Source organism: Sarcophilus harrisii, chromosome 6 (assembly GCF_902635505.1).
Source record: "Sarcophilus harrisii chromosome 6, mSarHar1.11, whole genome shotgun sequence".
NCBI classification, from domain to species: Eukaryota; Metazoa; Chordata; class Mammalia; order Dasyuromorphia; family Dasyuridae; genus Sarcophilus; species Sarcophilus harrisii.
In genome coordinates, this window is record NC_045431.1 from 199,759,613 (window position 1) to 199,772,437 (window position 12,825).

General features: G+C 41.6%; 1 protein-coding gene across 2 annotated transcripts; it reads right to left on the minus strand.

The window, feature by feature from the left end:
- Window positions 1-7,017: 7,017 nt before the first annotated feature.
- On the minus strand, window positions 7,018-12,533 carry CALCB (calcitonin related polypeptide beta). 2 transcript variants are annotated; one of them, XM_031942255.1, is made up of 5 exons: window positions 12,431-12,533; window positions 10,551-10,646; window positions 10,331-10,465; window positions 7,751-7,929; window positions 7,018-7,260 (listed from the first exon to the last, which is right to left on the minus strand). In XM_031942255.1, the coding sequence occupies exons 2-4, from the start codon at window positions 10,634-10,636 to the stop codon at window positions 7,776-7,778; spliced, it is 375 nt and encodes a 124-aa protein (XP_031798115.1). In that variant the 5' UTR covers window positions 10,637-10,646; window positions 12,431-12,533; the 3' UTR covers window positions 7,018-7,260; window positions 7,751-7,775. The 2 variants fall into 2 exon arrangements, with proteins under 2 accessions (XP_031798115.1, XP_003773616.1); XM_003773568.3 differs by lacking the exons at window positions 7,018-7,260; window positions 7,751-7,929 and adding an exon at window positions 8,734-9,289 and having other exon boundaries at window positions 12,431-12,526.
- Window positions 12,534-12,825: the final 292 nt, after the last annotated feature.

Consider the following 12,825-nt stretch of genomic DNA (forward strand, 5'->3'; position numbering starts at 1 on the left):
TTCTTTCTGTTGCATCTCTCTGTGTGCCTCTATATTTCTCTCTGTCTCTGTGTCTCTCTGACACACTCTCTCTCTCTCTCTCTGTTTCTCTGTCTTTCTGTCTTTGTCTCTCTGTCTCTGTCTCTGTCTCTCTATCTCTCTGTCTCTTTTTCTCTGGATCTGTCCTCTATCCCTCTATCTCCCTCTCCCTCCCTCCCTCCTTCTCTCTCTCTGTCTCTGTCTCTCTGCGTCTCTCTGTCTCTGTGTCTCTTTGTGTCTCTGTGTCTTTTCTGTCTCTGTGTCTCTGTCTCTGTTTCTCTCTGTCTTTCTATCTCTCTATCTCTATCTGTTTCTCTCTCTCTTTCTTTCTCTCTCATTATTCATCCCCTACAAGCAAGTCATGGAAATTTCCAGAGAAAAAAAATAAATTTATATCATCAAGGAAAATCTGAAGTTATGAATAATTAAAGAAGCCCTGTCTGCCCACCCCGAGACATTATTGAAAATGGATGTATAATTGTCCCGGAAGAATGGGTCCCTAAGAAGACAGCTCAATCCAAAACAACCACAGATTGGGAGGGAGGAGATGAAAATGCTAATTTCCTTCATTTCCCAGCAATTAATATGTGTATCTATACACAGACAGACAGACACACACACACACACGCATGCTCCAGGAATCCAGTCAATTTCCATGTGTGGGAACTGTCTCAGACAGGGGTGGGACCTTTCCTGACTCTTAAAAGGTCTTTTGTATAATGATATTTTAGTAGCCTGGGAAAGATACTCTACTCTTCCCCCTTCTAAAAAGAAAAGATAGCAACAACACTGAGTCTGAAGGGGAAAAAATACAAATGAGTTCAAACCCCAACTATGTGACTTTGGATAAATACTTTCCCCTTTCTGAGCCTAAACCAATTTCATTGCATTAAACAATCTCTAAGAACCCTACTAGTTCTAAATACTATGATCCCAATGCCTTCATTGAAGAACAATATGGAACGATGCCCAAAGAGCTGTTCATGCCCTTTGACCCAACAATATTACTATTAAATCTGTACCCCAAAGAGATTTTTTAAAAGGGAAAATTGACCTATCATATAAAAGTATTTATAGCAACTCTTTTAATGGCAAAGAACAGGAATGTACATTGATTGGGGAATGACTGACCAAGAATGATTTTGTAGAAATGTGGCAAGAAATGCTAAGCAATATACTTTCAGAAAAACCTAGGAAGACTTGATTAACTCATCAAAGTCAAGTGAGCAAAATTATAACATTGTACACAGTTGCAGTAATATTGTCTGATGATTGACTGTTACTGACTTACCTATTCTCAGCAATACAGTGATACAAGACTATCCCAAAGAACCCATGATGAAAAAATGCTATTCTCCTTCAGAGAAAAAATTGATGGAGTCTGAATGCAGAGTGAAGCATACTTATTTTACTTTATCTTTCTTGGGGGTCTTTTATGGGGTCTGTGTTTTCTTTTACAATATGACTAATATGGGAATATGTTTTACATGGCTACACATATATAACATATCAGATTGCTTGACTTTTCAGAAAGAGGGAGGGAAGAAGGGAGGGAATTTGAAAATCGATAAATTTTTAAATGAACATGAGAAATTGTGTTCACATGGAATTGGAAAAAATAAAAGGTTTTAAAAAAAACAGAGGCTATATGATATGAATCTATCCGGTCTTGAATTTTTTTTCTTTGGAAGTTCATTTATAGTTTGCTCAATTTCTTTCTTGGAAATTGGTTTTACATAACTACAAAACTTGTTCTGCTAATCTGGTCTTTTGTATTTTTGTAAGTATGAATCAAAGAGAACTGACCCCAGAGTCAAGATGACATGAGTTCAAGTGCTGTCTCTGATACATGCTGGCTGTGTGACTTTAGGCGAATCATTTCCTTTGGGTCCTCAAACTACGGCCCGCGGGCCAGATCTGGCAGCTGAGACATTTATCCCCTCACCCAGGGCTATGAAGTTTCTTTATTTAAAGACCCACAAAACAAAGTTTTTGTTTTTACTATAGTCTGGCCCTCCAGCAGTCTGAGGGACAGTGAACTGGCCCCCTATTTAAAAAGTTTGAGGACCCCTGTCAGGAAATTCACTAAGACTATAAAGTGCAGAGAAGTTTCCAGCCTATATTGGTAGAGAGTTTCTCTACCAGCAACTTCCCTGTACCAGTGAAATCTGTTCCCATACTAATCTCATTTATCTTTCAAACTCAGAATGTGGATTATAGAGCACACATTTAGAGCAGGAAGGGGCCAACTCCTTTATTTTACAGATAAGGAAACTGAGCCCCAGAAAAGCGAACCGAATTTCCAAAGGAGTCAGCAACAGAGTCAGGACTAAAACCTAGATGCCCTTATTCTAATTTTAGTTTGAAGAAGGGAAAGTGTCTGGGAGTGTTAGAATCAGATAGACACATGGGGCAGAGGGACGGCATCAAGAGCAGAAGAAGGTGATCAGTAGCTTCGGGTAATTCACTTAAATAAACTCTCTTGGTCCCCATTTCCTAATATTCAAGATAAGATAATTCAAATAGATAATCTCTGAAGCCTCTTCCAGTTTTAGTCCCATGACCGTAAGTAAACTGAGTCCAGGATGTGACCAAATACTGACCCCAGAGAGCCAAGGAGGTACTGGACTAAGGTTGTTGGGAAGCTTAGGGCCTTGATCCAGGACTTACAGAAAGGCCAAATTTTGAAATTAATACAAGGGAAAGCCTATGTGCAAAAACTCTGGGTTAACTCCAAGGAAGCATTTACACTTCTGAAAGTTGACTCAATCAGCAAGATCTAGGACTTAATCAACAGTGGTGGAAAGAGTGCAGAACTTAGAATTGTGAATCCATGTAACTAAGCACATCCTCCAAACGCTCTGGTACCAACTAGGTAAAATGAGAAAATCAGAATTAGGTGATCTCTAAGGTCCCTTCCCAATTCTAAACCATATGCTCCAAAGCAGGAACTTGGCTCCAGAGAGAGGAGACCATTAGAAAAAAACCAGTTATAATACCCACTGATCCAATGAGAAAAGAAAGGGTGGGATATATCTAAAACTTGGAGGGTCTTAACCTAAGGTTCATGAATCTGTTTTGTTACTATATTGATGACTATATTTCAGTATAATTTGTTTGCTTTGTAATCCTGTAGAATTTACTTACTGCATTTTAAAAACATTATTCTGCAAGACTAAGTTTTACCAGAGTCTGGAGGGCCACAAAAACTGTTAAGAACTCCTCATCTAAAAAGAGTCATTTGGCTGCAAAAGGAATCTTCTCAATGAACTTGGACAAAAAGGATAAGTACAAAAAAAAATGGAAGCGGGGGTAAGTAACCAAGGAATAATTTTTTAAAGTGCTTGTCCTTGACAGAATAGTGACAGAAAAGCTTAGGGCTCCAAATGGATTGAGACTGGAAGGAAATGATAAGGACGGGAAAAAAGCATCACAGACCCCTCTGGGAGTCTGCTGAAACCTATATTCTCAGAATAATGTGTTTAAAATACAGAAAGTAAATCACATGGGAATACAGAGAAATCCAATTATATTGAAATACAGTCATCAACATATTTTTTTAAACAAGTTCATGAACCCCAGGTTAAGAGTCTCATGCTTTCAAATACATACAATGTGCAGTATTGTTTTTTAAAAAGCTAAATTGGGGGTCTCTCAAGTCAAATTTTCCTACAATGCTTCACTTGATCATATATGAAGGCTGTTTTGGGTTGTGTGCCAGTAGAACACAAGACCTGGTGAAATAGAGCACTTAGCACAGCACTAGCACATAGTAGGTGTTTCTTCAGTATTTATTAATAGACTGACTGACTAATAATGTGTGGCCATAATATGAGGATCAGCCCAGCAAAGGTAAAAGAGGTTCATCTATGGAGATCTGGCCATTAAAAGCCAAATGGGGTGGGAAGGGAGGAGAGCAACTGGTGAAGGTGTTTTAGAAAGACACAGCATTACTAAAGTCCCAGATCTATGAAGTCTTGAGGTTCATTGAAGTAATGATCAGAATAAGGAAGGGCCAGATCCCTGGCTTGGGTGCATAATAACATGTTTAGATGATGTAGTGAACAGAGTGCTAGACTTAGGGTCAAGAAAATGAGTTCACATCTAGCCTCAGACACTTTCTAGCTATGTAATCAGATTTAAATTTTCTCAGTTATTTCATCCCAAAAATGGGAGTGATAAACATAGCACCTACCTCCCAGATTGTCATGAAGCCCAAATGAGATAATATTCATAAAGTACTTTGCAAACTCTAAAGTACTCTACAAATGCTAGCGATGATAATGATAATTATAGAGAACCCATACCTATTTACCTCCTATTTTGCTTAATCTTTTCTATTAAACAGATCAACCTTCAAACTAGAATTAGGAGGAAAAAATGATCAAGAAATATTTAAAGTCAAGGAAGTAGTGAGATAGTAAAGGCTCTGAAGTCAGAAGTTCAAATCTGGCCTCAGACATTTAACAGGTCCTAGCTGTGTGACCCTGAGCAAGTCACTTAACCCCAAATGCCTCAGGGGGAAAAAATGAATTCAGGTTCTTTGAGGAGGACAAATTATACCTCAGGATCCTGAAACAATTTGCAAATTTGAATAGTACTAGTAGTAGTTAGTAAATGGAGTTGGAGTTGCTGTAGTATTAGTGGTAGTAACTAGCTGCTGTTATAGCAGTAGTAGTCATCATAATGGCAGTAGTAGTAGTTGTTGGATTCATTGACTTGATCTCACATCAATCAGCTAAGGAGCTTTGATCCGCTCCCTTCCCAGCCTGCACTGGTGCACCCCTTCTAGCCTGATGGCCGCCCATTCCTGGGGCAGCTCACCTAATTAGTGCCAGACTACTTTGGCCACTCAATCTCAGTTAACTGCCCAGTCTCACAACTCTTGAGCTCCAGCAGTACCCACAGTCTCAGTCTCCCCAATGACAGGAATTACGGGCATGTGCCTCTATGCCCAACATCCTGATTTTCAAAGGAGGAGCAAACGAATCTCAGAAACTCCTAAGAGATGAGCTTTGATTCCCAGAAAAATCATCAAAGATGTGATCAAAGTGATGGTTTGTGGGGACTTAGTATTAGGAGCTTAGTAGACAGCATAGAGCCAGTGAGGAATGTCAAATTAACCTCATTTCCTTTCCTAATAGGGTTACCAGCCCAGGAGATCAGGGGAATGTTGCAGATAGCGGGTATCTGGATTTCAGCAAAGCCTCTGACAGTATCTCATGGTATTTTTATGGGCAGCAGGGAGAGATGTAAACTGGATACAATTGTGCTTTGGTTCATAGTGAGAAGGTCACATACTGCTTTTAATATACTAATATCAATATATACATATGTACACACACTTTCAACACTAAGATCTCTGAACCAGTTATTGAATCTGGCAGCTAAAGGGAATTGAGAGACCCTCCACCCAGTTCAGTGCCCAGCCCAGCCCCCTGCCCATAATATATGCTTAATTAATAGTTTTGGGGTCAAATCATATCTGATTCCTTATTTTACAGAGGAGGAAACTGAGGCTCAAAGAGATGGATGGAATTGTCATAGGGCTGAGATAAGAATCTAGGTTTTTCCACTTCCCAGGCTAGTACATCTTGCTGTTTCTCCTGGGGCTATGGCAGTAAGAATAGAAATAAGCCACAACACTGAAGAATGAACAAATTAGGAGAAGGAAGATTGGAAGTCTTGATATTAGAATTACTCATCCGGGGACTGGCAAAAAGCACAGGCAGGTTTCTGTTATGTTGCCTCTGCTTTTTGCTATCTCTCTCCTCTATCTATGTTCCTTACCACCATCCACCCCATCACCCATTGTGGCTTCTTAATCTCCGTTGCTTCTGAAGACAATCTAGGCTTAATATAAGAACTTTCCAATGGTTATAACCATCTAAAATTAGAAATGGAATGCCTTGTGAAGTAGGGAGCTCCCTGTCACTAGAAGTGTTCGAGAAGAGCTGGAAGAGCTTCACCAAAAGAAAAAGAAAAAAAAAACAACTTTCCCTTCCATCTTTGCAGTTCTAGCATTCAAAATCCCTGCTAAACAGTGGTGAACTGATAGAAGACTGGTCCAGAGCTCCTTAGGGGTTCCCAAAATTAAATGCAGACTGAACCACCTGAGAGAACCTTCCTGAACCCCCCACTACTCTCTCTCCTCTTGGTCAGGTAGACAAAGCCTCCCTCTCTTTTTCTTCATTGTTGAAGTGTATCAGAGACTTTGGAAGTCATATACTCAGGGGACCAGGCTTTCTTTGCTCTGCTACCAATTTGCCACATGAACTTGGCCAAGCCTGTAACTCAGTTTCCCCTTTTGTAAAATAATGTCCTTGGCCCGTACTGTTTCTGCAGTCCCTTCCAGCTCTGATATTTTAATCCAGTTCTCAACTGGAATATGTGTAAAGGGCTTTAGAAATTACAAGGATTACATGGAAGGGTGAAATAGCTACCAATGTATTGGAAATGGGACACCAAACCTCTCTTCCCAGTCAGCAAACTCCGTGGTACTTTCATTAGACCACAAAGGAAAGAGAACAGGGAAGGGATGGAGGATCAGGGCAAGAAGGGAGTTACAAAGGAAATGCATCCTGTGGGGGTTAGGAGTGGTTTCTTTCAGAATAAGATGGGATAACAGAATTGTTTCAGCTAAGATGAGTTTTCCCCCAAAGCTGTGGATCCCACTGTCATGGCCAAGGACAGAGGCAGAGTTATGTGACAGAACAGTCCTTTGAGACGAACCCTCCCTGATATAGCCATAAATGGCAGTCTGGAAGCTTAATGTTCATGTAAAATACCTGACCTTTTTTTAAACCTTCCTATAGCTCACACACCAAACAAGATTTCTTTCTCAAACTCACTCTAAAACCAGTCATCTTTTGGTCCCACACTGAGGCTTCCCCCCTCCCATGTTTCATCTGAGAGTGCTTCTGGGAGATGTCTGCTTCAGGGACTCCCAAGACCAATAGACTGGACTGAATCGCATCTTGAGAACTCAGAGACCAACAGTACAAGCTGCTATGATGTTTTATTTGAAATTGAATCGCATATAAAAAAGAATGTACAATAATTAACCAGAATTAGCTCCTTTCATATTATACATGACAGCAGTTTTGAACAAAGAAAAACACTCATCCATCTCTAGGAGGAGGCAAAAAAACTCAGAGCATCCACTTGGTTTTCAAGCTTCATGGAGGAAAGTTGCTTTCATTAAAAATTAAGTTAGCCGTGGAGATTCAGTTTCTTGGTGATCTGGAAGACAACAAGCTCTGGTTACCAGCCTGCAATCACTGACCCAATAGCCTCCACTCCCAGCTAGGACTTAGAAGGAGCAAATCTTATTTTTGAAAATCCTGTTTTAACAATAATAACCTTCGGGTTTGGAATAAAATTAGATTGGAAAAGAATGCTGGAATCTCAGAGTTGGCAGGAACCTTAGTGGGCATTCAGCCCAATCTCCCTCTCTTCCTCAACTTCATGCAGCCAAGGGGCAGCCAGTGGAAAAACTGATAGACATGGAGTCTGAGGGGCTGGGATTCAACCCTGGCTCTAGAAATTCTGCCAATGTGACGTTGGAGAAGAGACATGATGTCTTATAGCTCCCTGTCTCTTCTGTAAAATGATCAGATTGCACGAAGTGGCCTCCAACTACTTCCATTTAGGTCTGGATCCTATAATCCTAAAAAATGGAAGCATAAGGAAACCCCCTCCACGGTGAAGCTGCCTTGACCCTAGCACTCACCATCCTCTCGGGTTCAGCCAGTTGCCTAGATGTCCCTCCGCCGTCTGCCAAATGTTTTAGCTCCCACGTTGGTCGGCACAAAGTTGCTCTTGACCATACCCCCTGACCTGCTTAGGAAGTCTGCCAACCGGTGGGTCACACAGGTAGCAGTGTTGCAGCCTCGCTTCTGAGCAGTAACACTGGTTTTCAGAAGGAAAAAGAACTGTTGTTAAGTGTCAGTCTCTCCCAACAGGATCCTATTTGGGGCTTGCTAGCAAGACATCAAAGTGGGATAAAACATCACGTAACAATAAGGGGATGTTTTAAACTTAGTTCTCAGCACTGAAGATCATAATAAAGGCCATTAATAAGAAAGGCATTCCCTATAACCTACCTGGAAGTACTTATCCCATTATTTTAGGTATGAAATGTGAAAAATTCAAAACTTGCTTTAAACTATCAGCCGCAGGATAGATTCCCCTTTTTTTGCTGGTTTTTCCGTGGGTTCTCCTACCTATCCCCTGTCTTATCCCTCAAGAACCTATGTTCAGCAAAATCCTAAGAGAATAGGAAAAGATGCCATTGTTCAGTAGAATTTAACAATATTTTTAGTTGATTCAAACACCCCAGCACTTCTCTCCTTCAAGTTCTTCCAGTAATATACATGGACAGCTCCCTCTCTGACTGGAAGTAAGAGATGATGGTACTCTTTTAGCCTCTTCAGTGACTTCCCCAGAGCCATATCCCCAGCCACAAACCATAAGGAAAAGGACTTACCTGAAGGAGTCCCCATAACCACAAAGATTCCTGTAAGTCAACATTCATTGAGTCCTTTCTTACCTACTCTATAGCCCAGGTATGTCTCAATGCCCATGCCAAATGTGTTCAACAATCTGAACTCAAATTAACTTTGAGATCCCTCAAGTCCAACTTTTGATGAGACCATAATATTTGGAGGGAGGGGGAATAGGACAAGACCAAAGCAATCAACATGACAGCTGAGAGCCTTTAAAAAATTGGTTTATTCAACACATCTAAGCATGGAAGCTGTGTCCATCGATACAACCTGAAACCAAAGGCAGAGTTGTAGAATGAAAGGTCCCAGACGAGTTGTACCCTTTCAGATCGATTCACTCATTAACTAAAAGTCTGAATGGTGGGGTTTTTCCCCCTTGGTGGGACTTTTCTGTGCCCTCCTCACTTTTGTCTCAAACATTCTCTGTCAGCATTGTATCTAATTAACACAGCCAATTCAGAAATTATAGTTTCAGAAAAACTGCATGCAATAAAGACAGGAAAGAAGGAAGGAAATGAGAAAGGAAGTTAGGAAGAGACGACGGGAAATAGAAAGCCAAGCGAGTTTAGTTGCTCCCCAGGACATCCTCAGAGCTCGCGTAACGGTCATTCTCCAGGTCGTTCAGCACATCGCGTTTCTTGCCAGGTGTTCGCGCCCCGACGTCAGTGCGCGTGTAAGTGTGCAGCCTGTGCAGTTCCTGCGAGAGCTTGCCCAGCAAACAGGTACTCAGATTACTGCACCGCTTAGCTCTAGGTCTGTCCAGGCTGCAGGGAAAAAACATGCCAGAAGGTAACATGCAATGGTACCATGCATTTGCCTTTCTCCCTACCTGTAGACTGATTTCATGCCGGAGGCTCAGGTTGTTGTGAGGTGAAGGGAGAGGGAAGAGGTCAGGATCAAAGGGGTTGGAAGGTTTTGTAGAGAGAGACCATATATCTATACTCAGAGTTAGGAGAACGCAATCCAAGGGGGAGACAGGGCCAGTTGTAAAAGAAAGGGGTGATCGATGCACCTTGACCTAGAGCTAGCACTGAAGGTTCTCTCTAAGGCATTCAGCATGCTGGTCAGCCTATCATGCTCAGCAGTAGGTGTTCGTCAGAGAGGATGCAAAGGGCTCACATGCCTCTGGCCTGGAGGATGCTGAGGAGGGAGGAAAGGGGGAACTGGATCTAGACTCCATGCCTCTGGGCAGCATGCACCATTGCAGCAGAGAATTCTAAGGGCAACTGCCGGACCTGAGCTACAAACATACCTGTGATATTGCTAGCTTTTAACATCGCCCTTTCTTTGCCAAGTCCAACTCACCCTCTAGTAGCATTTTTTGGAGTGTCATTAAGAATTGCAAAGAGATAATTGGAAGTGGGTTAAAGGGGCAGGAATGGTTGGGGGACTCTTGTCAAGTCATAGTGTCTGAACCAGTTCTGGTAGGTAAGGAAGTGGGAGTGCACTCCTGGGAGATAGTGGAGACAGCAGAATGTCTAGTTCCAGTTCTTAACAACTCTCACAGACACGAAATGCTGCCTTGGGTCTGGCCTCCACCTCTCAGACTGCAGCTAGTCAGCCGCCTCTTCCTCTACCTTCAGTAGATACCTAGAACAGCTGCTCCCCATCTCCTGGATAACAAGGACAGCCTAAGGCAACTTCTGGCCAGATGTAACCTTTTGTAGGTTGGCTTGGAAAACAAATTAACTCCCTTAGTGTTGGCAGGAGGGAAAAGTCAAGCATCGGTGTCAGGGGCTGTGGCAGGTAGAGGGAATAGCCCCCACCTGGCTGGCTCTGTCCTCTGCCACGATGGCAAACCTTACCTGTTGTCCTCAGTCACCTGATCCAACTCATCGGCTTTCATCTGCACAAACTCCTTCACCAAAGCATTCAGCAGGTGCCGAGCCTCCTCGTCGCTGAGAGCCACATGGTCTGGCATGACAGATTCAAAACCAGGCCTAGGGGAAGAGGGAAAGTCCTGCGACACAGGTCCTTGGGAGCACTCCTCCCCAAGAGGCCTTCTGGGGTGGGGCTGCCTCTTACCTGAATGGAGCAGCCTGGAGGCTGTCCATCTGGCACACAACCAAGGCAAAGAAAGCCAGGAAGGAAGAGAGCTTTAGGAGGATCATGGTGTCCTCTCTGCAACAAGAGAGAAACAGCTTTGGACTCTTAGAATCACTTCACCATCACCACACCAAGCCTGACTTCCCAGTTCTTTTAAATTTGGGGATTTCCAATCTTAGTATTTATGAAATTCATATTATTTTCCAAACACTGGGCTAAGTGTTGGGAATAAAAAGGCAAAAACAGGGTTCCTGCCCTCCATGGTTTCTGGAGTTTATGTTCTATTGGGCTGTATTCTAATTAACTATGTACTAGATAGGAAAGAGCGATGAGTTGGGAGTTCAATCTAGCTTCTTGTCCTGATTCTCCCCAGACATCCTCCAATGAGTCACCACCTCTCTAAGATTCAGTTTCTTTGCTATTTCCAGAAGTAAAACAATAAGCCCTCTCCTTCCTACAGCCAAAAGGCTGACCAAATGAGCTAATGGCTAGCAAAATGTTTTTGAGATTAGGAAGAGTTGTAGGAAAGGAAAAGATTCTCATTAGTTTTAAGAAGGCACTACTCCCCTCTGGACATTTCTCTTTGCCCTGATTAGTATAATCACTGCCAATGACCGGGCACCAAATCACCGAGAACAGGAGGATCTAGCAAAAGCAATGTAAATCTCTCCCTCTGAGTTACCTTGAAAGGACTGAGGAGTAAAAAGCTATTTATTAGCTATGAAAGAATTTCTTGCCTTTTCATGGCAAGCAGGAGATTTATTTCTATAGTCAGTTCATTCTGGGCATTGTTTTCAACAGGTACCTTCAACAGCCAACTTTATTAAAGATTTGCCCTGACTTTCTTAAATAAATGAGTCTATCTTCTTCCAGGAATTTAATTTGGAGAACATTGATCTAACTGATTATCCAGTTTTCCATTTTTACTTAAAAAAATGCTTCTATCCCCAGGAAAATGCACAAACTGCAAAATAGGTAGCATGCTATGTGCCTATATAACTAAACGAATTCAAGCTGATTGGTGACCCCTCCGGCATTAAACACAGGACTTTTATTTTGAGCAAGGTTTTTTTTTAAACAAAAATATCTCCAGATTATGTTAAAGTTAGGGAAATGTCTAAAGAAATATATACTAAAGGCTCAAGAAATTGTTAATACTCATGGCTTTCCTTCTTTTCCAAATAACATCTTTAGAATTAGTTTCCAGAGACTTCTGATCAGATGATTAAGAATCGCATCAATCATAATCAAATCATTAAGGAGCAGATACTTTGGCTGCAAGTGCCCGGAAAGTCAGCTAGCTACTTATGCTCTCCACAAAGGTCTGGGCATCTCTGTGAGATCTTCATGGTTTGGGCTGCTAAATTCTCTCAGTCATCAGAAATAGAAGCTGCTTTTTTCTTTTTTGCTCCAATCAAATACATACAATTCAATACAAATAGATTGTTATTTCCAAACCCTTGCTTGGGCTGAATTGACATAATTCAGAATTCTTCTAAAATTAAAGAAAGATTATTTCTGATGATTCTTAAAGCCACAGGGTAGCACAGTAGCCAAGCCACAGGTGGTGAAATACGGTATCTTTTTAACTATTACTTTAGGAGAGAGGAGAGGGAAAAATCTCTCTCTTCTTAATCTCATGAGCACGATAATTTTCTCCAAACAGAAAAAATTACCCGAGCAGTTCTAAAAAACAAAACGAAATAAACAAACAAAAGCAGAGCGTTTAAAAAAAGAAAGAAAAGAAAAAGAGTTGAACAGGAAACAACATAATGTCGATTAATATTTATGAAAAAAGTTTATATCTATATATAGATAACATACACAATTTTAGTTATGAGGAAAAAATGTTATCTTACCTGGGGGAGTGAGGTTTCCTGAAGAACTGCCGCCCAGGAAGCCGGAATGCAGGTTTCTGTCTGAGTTGTTTCTAATCCTGTTGCTGTCCAATGCTGAAGCCTTCTTGGTTTATATCTACCGCCAGGCAGATGAGTGTAGGCGGCTGAGAGGCCCTTGCCAGCCAATGAAAAGGCCTCTTGACAAAACCAACCAATCGTAGGTGGGACTTAATAGCCTAGGTGTTCAAATGACGTCAGCCTCCAGTCATTCCAGTATCCCATTCACAAAATGTGCCAGGCATCTCCCTATTTCATAGGCTTACATTTGCATTGAGGTCATTGCAATTTAAAAAAAAAAAAAAAAAAAAAGGAGACAGACAGACAGAAGGGGGAGGGGAGAAAAGAAAAACTGGGAA

What these genes read in the sequence shown, in the direction of transcription:
- CALCB (XM_003773568.3), bottom strand. Translation starts at nt 10,636, where the DNA reads ATGATCCTCCTAAAGCTCTCTTCCTTCCTGGCTTTCTTTGCCTTGGTT. An exon ending in CTCCAGGCTGCTCCATTCAG is followed by an intron (nt 10,466 to 10,550) that starts GTAAGAGGCAGC and finishes CTCTTCCCCTAG; the next exon opens with GCCTGGTTTTGAATCTGTCA. An exon ending in CAGGTGACTGAGGACAACAG is followed by an intron (nt 9,290 to 10,330) that starts GTAAGGTTTGCC and finishes TTTTCCCTGCAG; the next exon opens with CCTGGACAGACCTAGAGCTA.